Consider the following 15,512-nt stretch of genomic DNA (forward strand, 5'->3'; position numbering starts at 1 on the left):
TACAACAATGTAGTAAAGCCGTAGTAATAAAATTGTATACAGTTTTAGTATTTAGTGTTTGCTGGAGTCGGGTTTTAAATCAAATCGATTTTTAAAAATAATTTTCACAATTTTACTACTTCCCCATTCTACTACCAATAAGATGAATTAAAAACCCAAGGTACGTAAAAATAAATATTTATTCACCCCTATACCCCTTCACACATACATACACATATACATATATATATATATATATATACATTACAATGATTATCTCTAGATGTACTCATTATCAATAAGAGCAACGTGTCCTGGTGACTACAATGAAGAAGAGCCAAAAAAAACCGATATTCCATCAGCACCCAGGTCGAATCAGGACTACAGTAGGTTCGATATCGTCAAGGCGACCCAGTACGGAGCATTGGAAAGAGTCACCGAGCTGGTGGACGCTGGTGCTGACGTTAACGAGCCCGACGCAGAGACGGTGACTTTGCTGCACTGGGCGGCGATAAACAACCGGACGGAAATCGTCAAGTATCTGATAGCCAAGGGCGCGAATGTCGACGCGATTGGAGGCGAGTTGTCTTCTACTCCCCTGCACTGGGCAGCAAGACAAGGCCACTTGCCGACGTTTTCAATCCTGATGCGCGCGGGAGCCGACCCATCGCTCAGAGACTCCGAAGGCTACGCCTGCATTCATTTGGCGGCTCAATTTGGGCACACGGGTATCGTCGCCTACTTGGTCGCCAAAGGGGTCAACCCCAATGACCCTGACCGGAGCAGCATGACCCCGTTGATGTGGAGTGCATTCAAAGTCAACAGGTAGATAAATTTTTGAATAAAATAAACTGGAAGATTGTAAAGAGAAAAGTATTAACCTGTGATGTAGTCAAAATTACAATTGTTTTTTTAGCCTGGACCCGACGAGACTGCTGCTGGTATTGGGAGCGAGTCATTCCCTGACTGATATAATTCATGGTAATACTGCGTTACACTGGGCGATTATTGCTAAAAATAATACTGCTATTCACACACTAATTACCCATGGAGCCTCGCTGGAGGTCGCTAATTTTCAAAATGAAACACCTCTGAGCTTACTGAGGCCCCATATCGGCGCCGCTTGGCTGGGAGCTAAAATCAGCCACGAAATAAGGGAACGCCAGGGGAGGTCACGGGCCTGGTGTAAGGACAAGGTAAATATTTTGGGCCCAACTCAAGTGGGTCTGGAATCTGATGGAAATTTCATGAAGTTTGAGTACCCACATCGATATGTTCTGATAAGTTGATATATATATGTATATAAAATATGAGAAAATGCATGAGTTGGGAATATGGTCGTGTGGGTACTCATTCGACGGGGAATTTTGTGTAGAGTTCAGGTGTGATATTTATTTTTTTATCAGTGTAATGACATCCATGTTTTTACAGCGAATAAGGTGGTACTGTATGGTCAGTACGCCATTTATAGTATTTTATTTGATTGGATTGATATTCCAAAGCAATTTAGACTATTTAATTAAACTAGGTGCCTTTTTAATACTCTATATTGCTGTTTATGTCGCTAAAATGTATCTGTTTGACGAGAGACTGTTTCACATTTTACCGATGTCTATTTATCTTGCCACAAAGGTAAGCCTTTAAATATTTAATTTATTTACTTATTTATTTTGTGAATAATTAAATATATTAATTATAGATGTGGATATATATCACATGGATATTCTGGCTGGGTGTTCACGCGTCCTGGTACCTATGGGTTTTGTTGGCCGTGGGTTCAGTACCGCTCTGGCTCTGTTTTATTCAGTCATGGCGCGGCGACCCTGGTGTAATATCAGCAACACACGAGGACAAATTAAATGTGAGTAAAAAAATCTACACTAGCTATCAAGGCTGCAATTTATTTCTGCTTTTCCACCTTCACTAAGGTGATTAAAAAAATAACAAATTTTTTTTACATCTGATTTTTATAAGTAGCTAACGATGCGTTATAGGAATAATTGGCAGGCAGATTTTTGTAGGGAATTGAATGCTCTACAAAAAAAGATTCTTATCATTTTTTGATAAATCTATTTGTTCAAAAGTTATTTGAGGTTGAAGTCGAATTTGTATTAAATTTTGAGATCTTTTTACTTTTCCGGCGAAACTATCAGAGTTATCACAAAATATCTTAGGACCTTTTTTGTAGACAATTTTATTCTCTACAAATTATCTCTGATAAAGTTTTTTGAAATTCCGCATTGTTTCCTAGTTATTTTCATTTTAATGTCAAGCTCTTAAAAAAAAAGGAGTGATCTGATCTATTTTAAGAGCTTGACATTAAAATTAAAATAACTAGAAAAGGAAGCGGAATTCGAAAAAATTTTATCAGTAATAATTTGTAGAGAATAAAATTGTCTACAAAAAAGGTCCAGTGATATTTTGTGATAACTCTGATAGTTTCGCCAGAAAAGTAAAAAGATCTCAAAATTTAACACAAATTCGACTTCAACCTCAAATAACTTTTGAACAAATAGATTTATCAAAAAATGATAAGAATCTTTTTTTGTAGAGCATTCAATTCCCTACAAAACCATGCCTGTCAATTATTTCTATGACGCATCATTAGCTACGTATAAAAATCATAAGACGAAAAAAAAATTTTTTCCATGTTATTCTCATGTTTCCGAGGAAAAAAAAAAAAATTTGTTATTTTTTGAATCACCCTAACCTTCACACTTAATAAATTTATTGATTAATTAAATAAATTAATTTTTTTAGACAATAGTCGAAGTCGCAGAAACAGGCGGTTTTGAACCTCAAGGATTTTGCACGAGTTGTTTAGTACGGAGACCCATAAGATCGAAACATTGTTCCTCATGTGACCGGTGTGTTGCCAGATTTGACCACCATTGCCCCTGGATCAATAATTGTATCGGTAATTAACCACAATTGCATTTTACTTAAAATTCAAATTCAAAATTTCAAATTTCCCGCGCTAATAAAAAAATTAATTTTTACAGGCGCATACAACCATAAATATTTTTTGGGATTTCTAATTTCGCTGTTCGGTCTGTGTATGGTAATTTTGGCAGCATCAGTACAGTTTTGGAAGCACGAATGCTGGACATCAACGTCCAGCGACAAGGAACCGGATGATTCTTTCGCGACCGCGGCAACATGTGACGCCTGGGTAATGTGGATCGCTGTTAACACTGGGCTACATTCGATATGGGTCGGTGCACTTTTGCTCTGTCAGTTGTACCAGATAATAGTACTCGGTATGACAACAAACGAGCGCATGAATGCGGGCCGCTATGAACATTTCAAAAATGGGAACCCCTTTCATCGGGGCGCGATACAAAATTTAGCTGATTTTTGTAATTTAAATTTGTGCGGGGTCAAAGGTAAACCGAGCGCTGATTGGCTTAATAGCTTTGAAATAAAACGGAGTGTTGAAAAATTGCCATTACTCAATACTAAAGATAATTTTCAATATGTTTAATCTATTTTAAATACACACTCTAATTAAATCAATTTAAATTTTAAATAAAAATTGTAACTAATTACACCATATCAATCGTATTTATTCTTACCAAAGAATAATCTACGTTATATTTTCGATAACAACCTCCGCGTTAGCTTTTTTTTTAATTTTTGAACAAGTACTCACATCAATAATTTAAAAATAATTACAATTGTTGTTATTGTAATCACCAATTTCACTTTTTAAAATTTTTATTCCCGCCACTCAATTTTTCATCCGATTTCCTCTAGTTTGAGTACCCACATCACTATATTCCAACCAACTATAAATTTAATTAGTTTGTTAATTAATAAATAATCGAATTAATGACTTACTCCAAACTTGGTCTTGTGGGTACTCATTTTACGCGTCTTGATGTCAGTGATTCAGAAATCTATGAGTTTTTACCCCAAAAATTTTCCTTCTAATAATAATTGAAAAATATTCAATTATTGTTATCACCAATTTCATTTTTCGAAATTTTTATCTTCATCACTCAATTTCTCATCCGATTTCCTCTAGTTTGAGTACCCATATCACTATATTACAACCAAATATGAATTTAATTAGTTTGATAATTAACAAATAATCGAATTAATGACTTACTCCAAACATGGTCTTGTGGGTACTTATTTTACGTGTCTCAAAGTCAGTAATTCAAAAATCTATTCAATTTTTACCCCAATAATTTTCCTTCCAATAATAATTGAAAATATTCAATTACACCATATCAATCGTAATTATTCTTACAGAAGAATAATTTACGCTATATTTTCAATTACAACTTCCGCATTAGCTCTACTTTTTTAATTTTTATCCAAGTACTCACATCAATAAGTAAAAAAAAATTTCAATTGTTGTTATTGTTATCACCAATTTCATTTTTCGAAATTTTTATCCTTATTACTCAATTTCTCATCCGATTTCCTCTAGTTTGAGTACCCACATCACTATATTGCAGGCAACTATAAATTTACTTAATTAATTAATTAATTATTAAATAATTGAATTAATTACTTCCTCCAAACTTAGTCTTGTGGGTACTCATTTTACGCGTCTTGATGTCAGTAATCCAAAAATCTATTCAATTTTTACCCCAAAAATTTTCCTTTCAATAAAAATAGAAAATATTCAATTACACCATATCAATCGTAATTACCAGTTTCATTTTTCGAAATTTTTATCCCCGTTACTCAATTTCTCATCCGATTTCCTCTAGTTTGAGTACCCACATCACTATATTCCAACCAACTATAAATTTACTTAATTAATTAATTAATAAATAATTGAATTGAATACTTCCTCCAAACTTAGTCTTGTGGGTACTCATTTTACGCGTCTCGACCTCAGTAATTCAGAAATCCATTCAATTATACCCCCAGAAATTTTCCAAAACTTACAAACCCAAAAAAATCATTTTCCCACTAATTAATTAACAATTAAACCACTTAATTACCATCTACTCGTAATATATTGTTGTGGGTACTCATTCCACGCGAAATTGCATTACCTACGACTACGTACTATAAATTTCCTTAAATTAATTACTCACAGCATTTAATCAAAATTAAACTAAAATTTTTTTCTTTCATTGTAAATAATCTTACAAGCAATACTCATTTATTAATTATTATTTATAAAAATAATTGCGCACAATAAATCTTAATACATTCCATTATTTAAATGTAAACACTAGAGTTGAATAAAATAATTAAGCGGAGATTTATCTAGTCAAGTAAATAATAATTGTGTAATCATGTAATCAATTAAATAATTAATTTTAATAATAATGTATGATAATTATTTGTAATTTATACTTTAAGCTTACATACAATTTATGCTCTCTGACATTCAATTCTTTTTTTTTTTGACAGATGTCATAAGACATTTCAACAGTTAATTAATTTTTATTATTTATATTTATTTTACTTTTTTTTATAATTAATTTTAAAGAAATTAAGAATGATTAATAATAATAATAATGATAATAATAATATTAAAGTTGATGCTTGTAATTTAACGTCTGTACACGTTAATTCAAATGTAATAAATTTAATTAAACTATTTAATTATTTTATTTCATTTATTTATTTTTTTATTTTATGTAGAAAGTGAACGAAGACCGCGAAGTAAACAATGAATTTAAAAATCACCAGAGTATTTTTAATGGGTATCGAATGTAAATTAAAATTACTATGGTTATTATTTTCTTTGTACTCTTAATTGTTTGTTGATTACTTTTTTTTTTAGATATTTTGGCCGTAAAGATTTGACTATTGTAAGACATAATGAAGACGCGCGTAAGTTTATAGATACAGAGTCAGTTGAAGGTTTTCCGGAAAATTTCGGAGATAGTGCTAAGGTAAATTTGAATTTATGGCTGATGATTGGGTTTTGGAGAAAAGTTGTAAGGACGTTTTTTGTAGAGAATTTAAAGAGCTACAAATTTGGTCCTTATCATTTTTATTTTAATTTTGATAGTTCGGCCAGAATTTGTTTGTATAGATACAAATACTGGAAATTTTTTTTTGTAATTTTGGAGTAGAGACTTAAATTGCAATTAGATGTTAACTATTGAGTTTATGGGGAATTTTGTGAGGACCATTTTTGTAGAAAATTTAAAAAGCTACAATTTTGGTCCTCATCATTTTTATCATATCTTGCATAGTTTGGTCACAATTATTTTACAAAGATACAAAATCAGGAATTTTCGTTGTAATTTTGGAGTCAAGACTTTTAAATTACGATTACTAGTAAACTATTGAGTTTATGGGGAATTTTGTAATGACTACTTTTGTAGAAAATTTAAAAAACTACAACTTGAGTCCTTATGATTTTTGTGATATCTGCGATATTTTACGCAGAATTCTTTGATAAAGATACAAAATTTGGAAATTTTTTTTGGTAATTTTGGAGTAGTGACTTTTAAATTACGATTACTAGTAAACTATTGAGTTTATGGGGAATTTTGTGAGGACCTTTTTTGTAGAGAATTCAATTCTCTACAATTTTGGTCCTCTTGATTTCTATCATATCTCTGATATTTTACGCAGAATTCTTTGATAAAGATACAAAATTTGGAAATTTTTTTTGGTAATTTTGGAGTAGTGACTTTTAAATTACGATTACTAGTAAACTATTGAGTTTATGGGGAATTTTGTGAGGACCTTTTTTGTAGAGAATTCAATTCTCTACAATTTTGGTCCTCTTGATTTCTATCATATCTCTGATATTTTACCCAGAATTCTTTTATAAAGATACAAAAACTGGAATTTTTGTTGTAATTTTGGAGTAGAGACCTTTATATTGCAATAACTAGTAAAATATTGAGTTTATGGGGAATTTTGCAAGGACCATTTTTGTAGAGAATTTAATTCTCTACAAATTTGGTCTTCATGATTTTTGTGATATCTCTGCTAGTTTAGTCAGAATTACCTTATATAGATACAAAAATTATCTTGGGATTAGTATTCGATTGAATTTATTAGATTAATTACTTTGAATCATAATTACTCGTAAACTATCAAATTTATGGAAAATTCCAAAGAGACTTTTTTTATAGAGAATTTAATTCTCTACAAATTTGGTCCTCATAACTTTTATCATATCTTTGGTAGTTTGGCCAGAAGACTCGGCTTTAATGTGTAAAGTGATACAGGCGTGCGTTTGTAAGCTGCAGTCGTTTTTATACAAAAGTGGGGTACGAGGGACCAATGAAAAAAAAATTTATAAGAAGCAGAGAAAGAAAATTGTGCGGATTTTAGGAGTAGGAAAATTTTAAGTGCAAAAGAAGAAGGGAGTAGGAAATTTCGGATAAAAGAAATAAAGCGGGTACAGGTTAAGACGTCAGAATAGACAGAAAGACAGAGATGGGAAACAAAACGGCGGGAAAACAGACAGCTGGTAATCGGAGAGGGAGCCAAAGAGATAACCGGAAGTTGGTAGAAGTAGGGACCGAAGGAAGACCGACAGCAGAAGTTAAAGAGCCGAGAGATGCGTCAAATCAGGGGAATATCGACGGCCATGTGAGGGACAGCGAGGAAGGGGAAACTTCTGGCGGCGGGAAAAAGTCGATGGGTGGAGGTGAGAATTTTCCGCTCACTCTGATACTAGAAGAGCTGAGAGAAATGAAGGGATTAATGGAGAAAAATAAGGATGAGATAAAGTTTGAAATTGATGTGCTGAGGGAGAGTATAATTGAGGGAGAAAAAAAGTGGGAGGGAGAGAAGATTAAAATTTATGGGTATTTTGAAAGTATGGAGGAGAGAATTAGGAAACTGGAAGAAATGGAGATGAAGGAGAAGGGAAAATCGGGGGGAGGAGAGTCGGGTGAGAAGAAATGGGCGAGGGAAAGAGAGGAGATGAGGCAGCAGAAGAACATGGAGGCGGAAATTAAGAAAATGAAGCAGAATCAGGCGAAGTGGGAGGTAAGAAATGAGAAAATTATAAGAGGGTTGGGTTGGGAGGGCAAGAGATGGAGGGAATTGGGAAATTTTGGAAATTAGAAGAGAGTCGAGAGGTAAAGTTGAAGACTTTGGAGAAGAGGGTGGTGGGGAATTTTTAAAGATGGGCAGGAGGGGTGGGATGATAATAGAAGGGAAGAAAATTGGGCAAGATGGAGAGAATTTTGGAGTAGAGACTTTTAAATTGCAATTATATATGTAAACCATTGAGTTTATGGGGAATTTTGTGAGGACCATTTTTGTAGAGAATTCAAAGAGCTACAAATTTGGCCCTCATCATTTTTATCATATCTTGGATAGTATGGCCACAATTCTTTTATAAAGAAACAAAAACTAGAAATTATTTCTGTAATTTTGGAGTAGAGGCTTTTAAATTGCAATTACTAGTAGGCTATTGAGTTTATGGGGAATTTTATGAGGAACATTTTTGTAGAGAATTTGAAGAGCTACAAATTTGGCCCTTATCATTTTTATCATATCTCTGACATTTTACCCAGAGTTTCTTTGTAAAGATAAAAAAACTGGAATTTTTTTTTGTAATTGTGGAGTAGAGACTTTCAAATTGCAATTACTAGTAAACCATTGAGTTTATGGAGAATTTCGTGAGGATCATTTTTGTAGAGAATTTAAAGAGCTACCAATTTGGTCCTTATCATTTTTATCTTATTTTTGATAGTTCGGCCAGAATTTGTTTGTATAGATACAAAAACTGGAATATTTTTTGTAATTTTGGAGTAGAGACTTTTAAATTGCAATTACTAGTGAACTATTGAGTTTATGGGGAATTTAGTGAGGACCATTTTTGTAGAGAATTGAATTCTCTACAAAAATGGTCCTCATGATTTTTGTGATATCTCTGCTAGTTTAGCCATAATTACTTTATATAGATAAAAAAATTTTCTTAGGCTCCATTATGGCAGATTTTATAAATACAAATACTTAAAAATATCAATTACTCGAAGCCTATTGAGTTTACATGAAAATTCACAGAGGCCTTTTTTGTAGAGAATTAAATTTCCTACAAAAAAGTTCCTTACAAAATTTCACATACACCCGATCGTTTACGAGTTATTATCATTTGATTACAGAATGAGGAGACAGTACGACAAAATTCAATGAATATTGAAAATTTAAACGAAGTTAATTTTCCTATCGAAGGACAATCAGAAAAACCCCATATATATTCATTCGATCACGGCAACCATACATTTTATAAAACAACAGACGAGTCACCAGTTCTGTCAACCGACAGATTCGTAGAAAAAACTCATCAAGCAGCAACGCGATTTTGGGCTGAAATATTCTCGACGATTCACATCGGGATAACTTTTGTCACTGCGTTTATACTCCAATTATTTAAATTTATATTATGTAGTGTAGTGAGACCTCTTACTGTGGGTGTAATTCAATTGACAGCTGATTATTTTATAAAACCCGTACTGATGATTACGTTCAATGGATTGATCCAACCGGTCCTGATATTTCTGTACAATATCGCGACGTCTTTCCGCGACGTCTGTAAGCCGATCGCTGAAGCTCTGGGATATTTTTTGAGTGAAGTCGCTGGTCTGTGTCGGGCCATACGTCTTGTAGAGATTCATAAGTAATTTTTGGGACACAGTGGGCCAGAGGTAAGTGGGACACCTGTCCCAGTGTCTCACGTAGGCTAGAAAAATCTAATCGTGTGAAATTTAGTTTTGGGAGTTAAACAAATGGGCAAATTAATTGGGACGGACCACCTGTCCCAAAGTGTCCAAGTGGTCCAAGTGAACTTAAGAAATTTATATAAAAAGATAAATAATTGAATTTTTTAATTAGAGCCAATAATGAACACTGGGACATGAAATGGGACACCTGTCCCAGTAGATTAAATTTTTCGAGGGATTAAAAAAGAATGACAGAGAAAATTTATATTAGAGGTAGAATGGACCAAATATGTAAAATTATTTTTAAAAATTTAAAAGAAGAGTCTGAAATATGGGCCACCTGACCCATTTACAAAAAAGGTGATGAATGATTAGAAGTAAAATGGGACAAGTGGGCCACTTGTCTTAGTCTCAAGTGGATCAAAACATAATTATTGTAAAATGATTTTTAAAATGTTAAAAGGATGGTCCAGAAAATGGGACACATGGGCCATCTGCCCCAAAGTGTCCCAGTGGTCCAAACAAATTAATAAATAAATAGATTTAAAAAAACAATCGAATATTAATAATGAGCCGATGGACCAAAAATGGGACACTTGTCCTACTGTCCCAAGTAAATTTAAAAATTGATATTAAAATAATTATAATTAATAATGGGCCATTGGACATAAAATGGACCACCTGTCCCAAAGTGTCCCAGCGGCTCAGGTAAATTTAAAAATAAGCAGATTTTAAAAAACAATCGAATATTAATAATTGTAATTAATAGTGGACCGCTGAACTAAAAATGGGACGACTGTCCTACTGTCCCAAATAAATTAAAAAAATTGATATTAAAAAAATATAATTAACAATGAGCCGCTGGACCAAAATGGGACACCTGACCCACTGCCCCAAGTAGATTAAAAATTGATACAAAAATAATTATAATTAATAATGAGCCACTGGGCATAAAATGTGCCATCTGTCCCAAAGTGTCCCAGTGGTCCAAATAAATTTTAAAATTAGCAGATTTTAAAAAACAATCAAATATAAATAATTGTAATTAATAGTGGACCGCTGGACCAAAAATGGGACACCTGTCCCACTGTCCCAAGTAAATTCAAAAAAATTATATTAAAAAGCATAAAAAATAATGGGTCATTTTTAATAAAATGGGACACCTGGCCCAAAGTGTCCCAGTACTAAAAATCCTCACAAATAATTAAAAATAAAATAAATCACAAAAAATGAGCGACCTGTCCCAGTGTCCCAAAAAATGGGCCAGTGAAAAAATGTAAAAAAATTCAATAACGCCTGGTATATTTATTTGCTTATCTTCTTTTTTTAAATATACAATATTTTATTTTCAGAACAATTTTTATTCTATTTAACTATAGTTAATTAATAATAACAATAATAACATCAATTATTATTATTGTTATCATCATTACAATAAATTATTTACAATCTCACACAAGTTAACAACAAACGAAGGAAAAATAATTTACATTTCATCTGATCACTATTTACAGGTACTAAATTTTCCCTTTTCCTTCTTTTGCTATTTATTTAAATAATTATTAACATTTTTTTTTTTTTTAATTATCAGCATTATCATTAATTTTCTTTCCCTCGCGCATCCACACTAACAACTTTTTTTTTTTTTTTAAATCATTCATACTAAGAGGGTGTACTGTGCAAGGTAACTTGTAACTTTAACAAGCAAAAAAAAAAAACAATCCAACAAATGAGGGAAAGAATTCGGAGATCACAAACTACAATCTCGTTAAACATTTCTTAGATTATTAAAATAAATAAATAAATTTATAATTATTATTATTGTTAGGTGGCCGCAGTCGTGGGTTCCTGGACAGTCGATGCAGAATCACCTGATATTTGAAATAAATAATTATTTAGTGAAATTTTTTTAGATATTATTGATAGTTACCAAGTAGTGCGGCCTCTAAATCACCAAGTATTTCCGTTTCTTTAGGGTCGATAAGATTGAAACGCTGATTAAGAAGAGTAAGATGAGCAAAGACACAATTGAGATGTGCGTGGAGTCCCAATAGTGCAACTTCGCGAAAGTGGCAGTGATAAATGTGTGCCACTACATGGTACAGTAGCCGCAGGATCTTACGTACTATTGATTCAAATGAACTTGGAAACTCATTTGCTAATTTTAAAATTATAAATCGATACTTATTACTGTGTATTTTTTTTTGTAATTGATTGATTGATTTTTTTTAATCAATATGCCGAAGGTTAGAAAATGAGGGTTGTGATATCTCGCGAAGGAGGGGGTGGAGAAGAAAATTATAAGAGAGAAAAATTGTAGGAAATTAAATTTCCGGTGGAAAGAGTACCAACAAGCCATATTTATTTTTAATTATTTAATATATGACAAGTATATATTTATGGGATATATTTATTTCGTAAACTAGAGGGTTTAGAAAAAAATTGTAAGAGAGAAAAATTGTAGGAAATTAAATTTCCGGTGGAACGAGTACCAACAAGCCATATATATTTTTAATTATTCAATATATGACAAGTATATATTTATGAGATATATTTATTTCGTAAACTAGGGGGTTTAGAGAAAAATTATAAGAGAGAAAAATTGTGGGGAATAAAATTTCCTGTGGAACGAGTACCAACAAGCCATATATATTTTTAATTATTCAAAATATGACAAGTATATATTTATGAGATATATTTATTTCGTAAACTAGGGGGTTTAGAGAAAAATTATAAGAGAGAAAAATTGTGGGGAATGAAATTTCCTGTGGAAAGAGTACCAACAAGTCATATTTATGTTTAATATTTTCTGTGGTAGTGATAAATTCTATTTTCTAACCTTTTGAATATTAAATGAAATAAGAAATATAATGAATAATAATAATAAATACCATATTTAGTAGGAAATATTGTTTCATCACTGACAGTACGTTGTGTAAATGTCATCACATAATCAATATACTGTGGAGCAGCGACACGGGTTTTTTTTCCTTTTTCATCAAACCACAGATATGTCCTGCAATTAATAAATAATAATTATTATTTATGATAGCTGAGTAATTAATAAACTGAATTAAAGTAAAAAGTACCTGAGTCCAGGACCAGTCATGTCAGGACAACCAGTTTGAGTACAAAATTCGGATATTGTACCGTAAATTAAATTTATGTGATCAAAGAGTGAGAGCGTGTGGGATGCCAGCCACTCGTTGTAGTCCAGACCTGGAGGGAGATCCACCAGCATCCTGAGGTCCAGCTCGGGAAGCTGTCGCTCGAGTGCCGCCTCCTCCAAGTAAAGTTTTGGGTCTTCCGTGGTGCCTGCATCCTTCTCCTTCCGTCTGGCTTTTCTATAAAAATTCGATATGTCGATTTATTGATTAATGAATCGATTATTAAATCGATATATCGATATAATAATCTAGAATTTTTCGTTTAATTTCGATTTTTTTTATCGAGATTTTAATTTATAAATCGATACATCGACTGATAATTCGATGTATCGATCAATTAATCGATATATCGATATCATGTTCTGAATTTTTTTTAACTTTCGGAATTTTAAATCGAGATATCAATCGACAATTTGATACATCGATCAATAAATCGATATATCGATTAGTAATTCAATATATCGATTGTTAAATCGATAGATCGATAAATAGTTCAATATATTGATTCTTAAATGGATACATCGATTCCTAAATCGATATGATTCTTAAATCGATGTATCGATTACCAAATCGATATATCGATTATTAACTCGATATATCGATTCTTAAATCGATGCATCGAGTATTAAAACAATACATCGATAAATAATTCAATATATCGATTATTAAATCGATATGTTTCTTAAATCGATGTATCGATTACCAAATCGATGTATCGATTACCAAATCGATTAATCGATTCTTAACTCGATATATCGATTTAAGAATCGATATATCGATTTAATATCTCAAAATTTAAAAAATTCTAAATTTTTTTTTCAAAATTTCTAATCCCAATCGATTTATCGATTAAAAATAATCGAAATCGATTTAAACTCCAGAAACCATAAAAATAAAATCTCTCATAATTTAAATCCGCGAAAATTTTGTATTACACGAAAAAAAATATCTCAAAAAATCAGCATTGCGACGCACTCTATATACATACATACACATATATATACATATATATATTCCACTGCTTCGATTTAAATATATATACCCACAATGAATCAGCTGTTACATATAAAATAGTCAGCTGACTCAACTCTACCTACTTCTCCATTATTCTTTAAAATATCAATATATATTTACATCATCCGATATATATAAAAACATAAAACCATTAAAACTACTCGACACAAAATTTTTTTTTTTCAAAAACTCATATATTTAAATTCAAATTCAAAACCAAAATCAAACCTGCAGAAGCAAGTGACCGTGTCCTCGACGTCAATTGGCAGCGTGTTATTTATCGCCGAGTATTTAAAAATTTTACTTCTACTCAACCCGAACATTTTTTATATATTTACAAAATATATATTAACTATTATATATCAATATATCAATTGTCTGTTCACGAATGACAGGCTTCGATACTTATATCAAATTATACTCCACGTAACTCAATAATTTGAAGCCCGACAAATTAGCCACGTACACCTTTATATATATACATATATACATGTATATATATTTTATAATCTATAATAATCAACATACAATAAATATGATAACATATATCTTATCAGATAACGTTTTTCCAACAATAAAATGAACCAGTAAAAAAATTTCTTTTTTTTTTTTCTTTACCTCTGATTTGAATTTGAACGAAAGAAAAAATTTTTGAAATGAATGTTAATTATTTTCTTACCCCATAAACCAATCCACGGTATCGCGGAGATATTCGGGTAACCTATCCAGCTTGGATGATTTTAAATACCAGTAAAATTGCCGCCAGTGTTACTCCAGTTTTTGTTTTAATAAAAATAAAAAGTCAAAAAAACTAAAACCGGCTCCTGATAATTGACTGATATTTTAAAATAAACTTTTGAATTTTGAATTTTTTTTAATTTAATTGATAATTATAATTAATTTTAGTATTTTCTTTTTTTCTAAACAATAATAACAATTACAAGATCACAAAATCTAACATGGCGATCACTAATCACTTTAATAAAACACTGAATGAATAATTTATTTAAAATTTAAATGTTTGTTTAAAATTTCACTTCGTTTTTTAAATTTAATTAAATTATTTTTTAAAAATTTTGTCAAATTATACACGGAATTTAATTAAAAACTATTGGAATAACCTTGCGCGTACAGCTGATCCGACCTTTTCTTTTTTACTACCACATATTTATAGACATATATATATACATATATATGTATATAAATATATGTATATATTAATGTGTGGGTAAATGTATATGTATAGATTCTAGTCTGACCTTTTTTTTCCTCTTGTGGTTACTTGATACTGCTGCACTTTCAAATGGTTTGAAAATTTCCCGCGCCGCGGCAGCACCTGCCGGGAGTTTGTACCAGCAGCAGTTAAAATTCAAAATGGCGCCGGCGTCTTGTTCTGTAGTGGAGCTCGAGCTTTAATTTTAGTGTTTAATTTATAAATAATTAAGTAATTAAGTTTTAATTATGATTTTAATTAATTATTTTTTCGCGGGAGATATAAAAATGATTTAAATTCGCGGGTTTAATTTATTTGTGAGTCAAAATTCAAAATGGCGCAGACGTCTTGTTCTGTAGTAGAGTTCGGGCTTTAATTTTGGTGTTTAATTTATAAATAATTAAGTAATTAAGTTTTAATTGTGATTTTAATTAATTATTTTTTCGCGGGAAAAATAAAAATGATTTAAATTCGCGGGTTTAATTTATTTGTGAGTCAAAATTCAAAATGGCGCCGGCGTCTTAT

General features: G+C 31.5%; 3 protein-coding genes across 6 annotated transcripts; 2 read left to right on the forward strand and 1 right to left on the reverse strand.

The window, feature by feature from the left end:
• Nucleotides 1-3,616, forward strand: LOC130665696 (palmitoyltransferase Hip14). Of its 2 annotated transcripts, none has more exons than XM_057466205.1 (7): nucleotides 1-160; nucleotides 263-804; nucleotides 872-1,175; nucleotides 1,411-1,611; nucleotides 1,679-1,840; nucleotides 2,740-2,896; nucleotides 2,982-3,616. In XM_057466205.1, the coding sequence occupies exons 2-7, from the start codon at nucleotides 263-265 to the stop codon at nucleotides 3,461-3,463; spliced, it is 1,848 nt and encodes a 615-aa protein (XP_057322188.1). In that variant the 5' UTR covers nucleotides 1-160; the 3' UTR covers nucleotides 3,464-3,616. The 2 variants fall into 2 exon arrangements, with proteins under 2 accessions (XP_057322188.1, XP_057322198.1); XM_057466215.1 differs by having other exon boundaries at nucleotides 896-1,175.
• Nucleotides 3,617-5,371: 1,755 nt separating this feature from the next.
• LOC130665703 (uncharacterized) lies at nucleotides 5,372-11,247 on the forward strand. Of its 2 annotated transcripts, XM_057466238.1 has the most exons (4): nucleotides 5,372-5,527; nucleotides 5,593-5,663; nucleotides 5,735-5,846; nucleotides 9,036-11,247. In XM_057466238.1, exons 1-4 carry the CDS (start codon nucleotides 5,447-5,449, stop codon nucleotides 9,552-9,554), a joined length of 783 nt encoding a protein of 260 aa, XP_057322221.1. In that variant the 5' UTR covers nucleotides 5,372-5,446; the 3' UTR covers nucleotides 9,555-11,247. The 2 variants fall into 2 exon arrangements, with proteins under 2 accessions (XP_057322221.1, XP_057322212.1); XM_057466229.1 differs by lacking the exons at nucleotides 5,372-5,527; nucleotides 5,593-5,663; nucleotides 5,735-5,846 and adding an exon at nucleotides 7,169-7,911.
• On the reverse strand, nucleotides 11,140-14,942 carry LOC130665715 (MOB kinase activator-like 2). Of its 2 annotated transcripts, none has more exons than XM_057466259.1 (5): nucleotides 14,454-14,942; nucleotides 12,683-12,937; nucleotides 12,485-12,609; nucleotides 11,524-11,751; nucleotides 11,140-11,464 (listed from the first exon to the last, which is right to left on the reverse strand). In XM_057466259.1, exons 1-5 carry the CDS (start codon nucleotides 14,456-14,458, stop codon nucleotides 11,418-11,420), a joined length of 660 nt encoding a protein of 219 aa, XP_057322242.1. In that variant the 5' UTR covers nucleotides 14,459-14,942; the 3' UTR covers nucleotides 11,140-11,417. The 2 variants fall into 2 exon arrangements, with proteins under 2 accessions (XP_057322242.1, XP_057322234.1); XM_057466251.1 differs by lacking the exon at nucleotides 14,454-14,942 and adding an exon at nucleotides 14,003-14,221.
• Between the last annotated feature and the right edge of the window lie 570 nt (nucleotides 14,943-15,512).

Source organism: Microplitis mediator, chromosome 1 (genome assembly GCF_029852145.1).
Source record: "Microplitis mediator isolate UGA2020A chromosome 1, iyMicMedi2.1, whole genome shotgun sequence".
Classification (NCBI taxonomy): domain Eukaryota; kingdom Metazoa; phylum Arthropoda; class Insecta; order Hymenoptera; family Braconidae; genus Microplitis; species Microplitis mediator.

Coding starts and splice junctions, on each gene's coding strand:
- LOC130665696 (XM_057466205.1), top strand. CDS start 263: ATGTACTCATTATCAATAAGAGCAACGTGTCCTGGTGACTACAATGAA. Junction 1,176..1,410: donor GGGCCTGGTGTAAGGACAAG/GTAAATATTTTG, acceptor ATGTTTTTACAG/CGAATAAGGTGGTACTGTAT. Junction 2,897..2,981: donor CTGGATCAATAATTGTATCG/GTAATTAACCAC, acceptor TAATTTTTACAG/GCGCATACAACCATAAATAT.
- LOC130665703 (XM_057466229.1), top strand. CDS start 7,354: ATGGGAAACAAAACGGCGGGAAAACAGACAGCTGGTAATCGGAGAGGG. Junction 7,912..9,035: donor AGAATCAGGCGAAGTGGGAG/GTAAGAAATGAG, acceptor ATTTGATTACAG/AATGAGGAGACAGTACGACA.
- LOC130665715 (XM_057466251.1), bottom strand. CDS start 14,097: ATGTTCGGGTTGAGTAGAAGTAAAATTTTTAAATACTCGGCGATAAAT. Junction 12,938..14,002: donor ACGGTCACTTGCTTCTGCAG/GTTTGATTTTGG, acceptor GAATTTTTATAG/AAAAGCCAGACGGAAGGAGA. Junction 11,465..11,523: donor TTTAGAGGCCGCACTACTTG/GTAACTATCAAT, acceptor TTCAAATATCAG/GTGATTCTGCATCGACTGTC.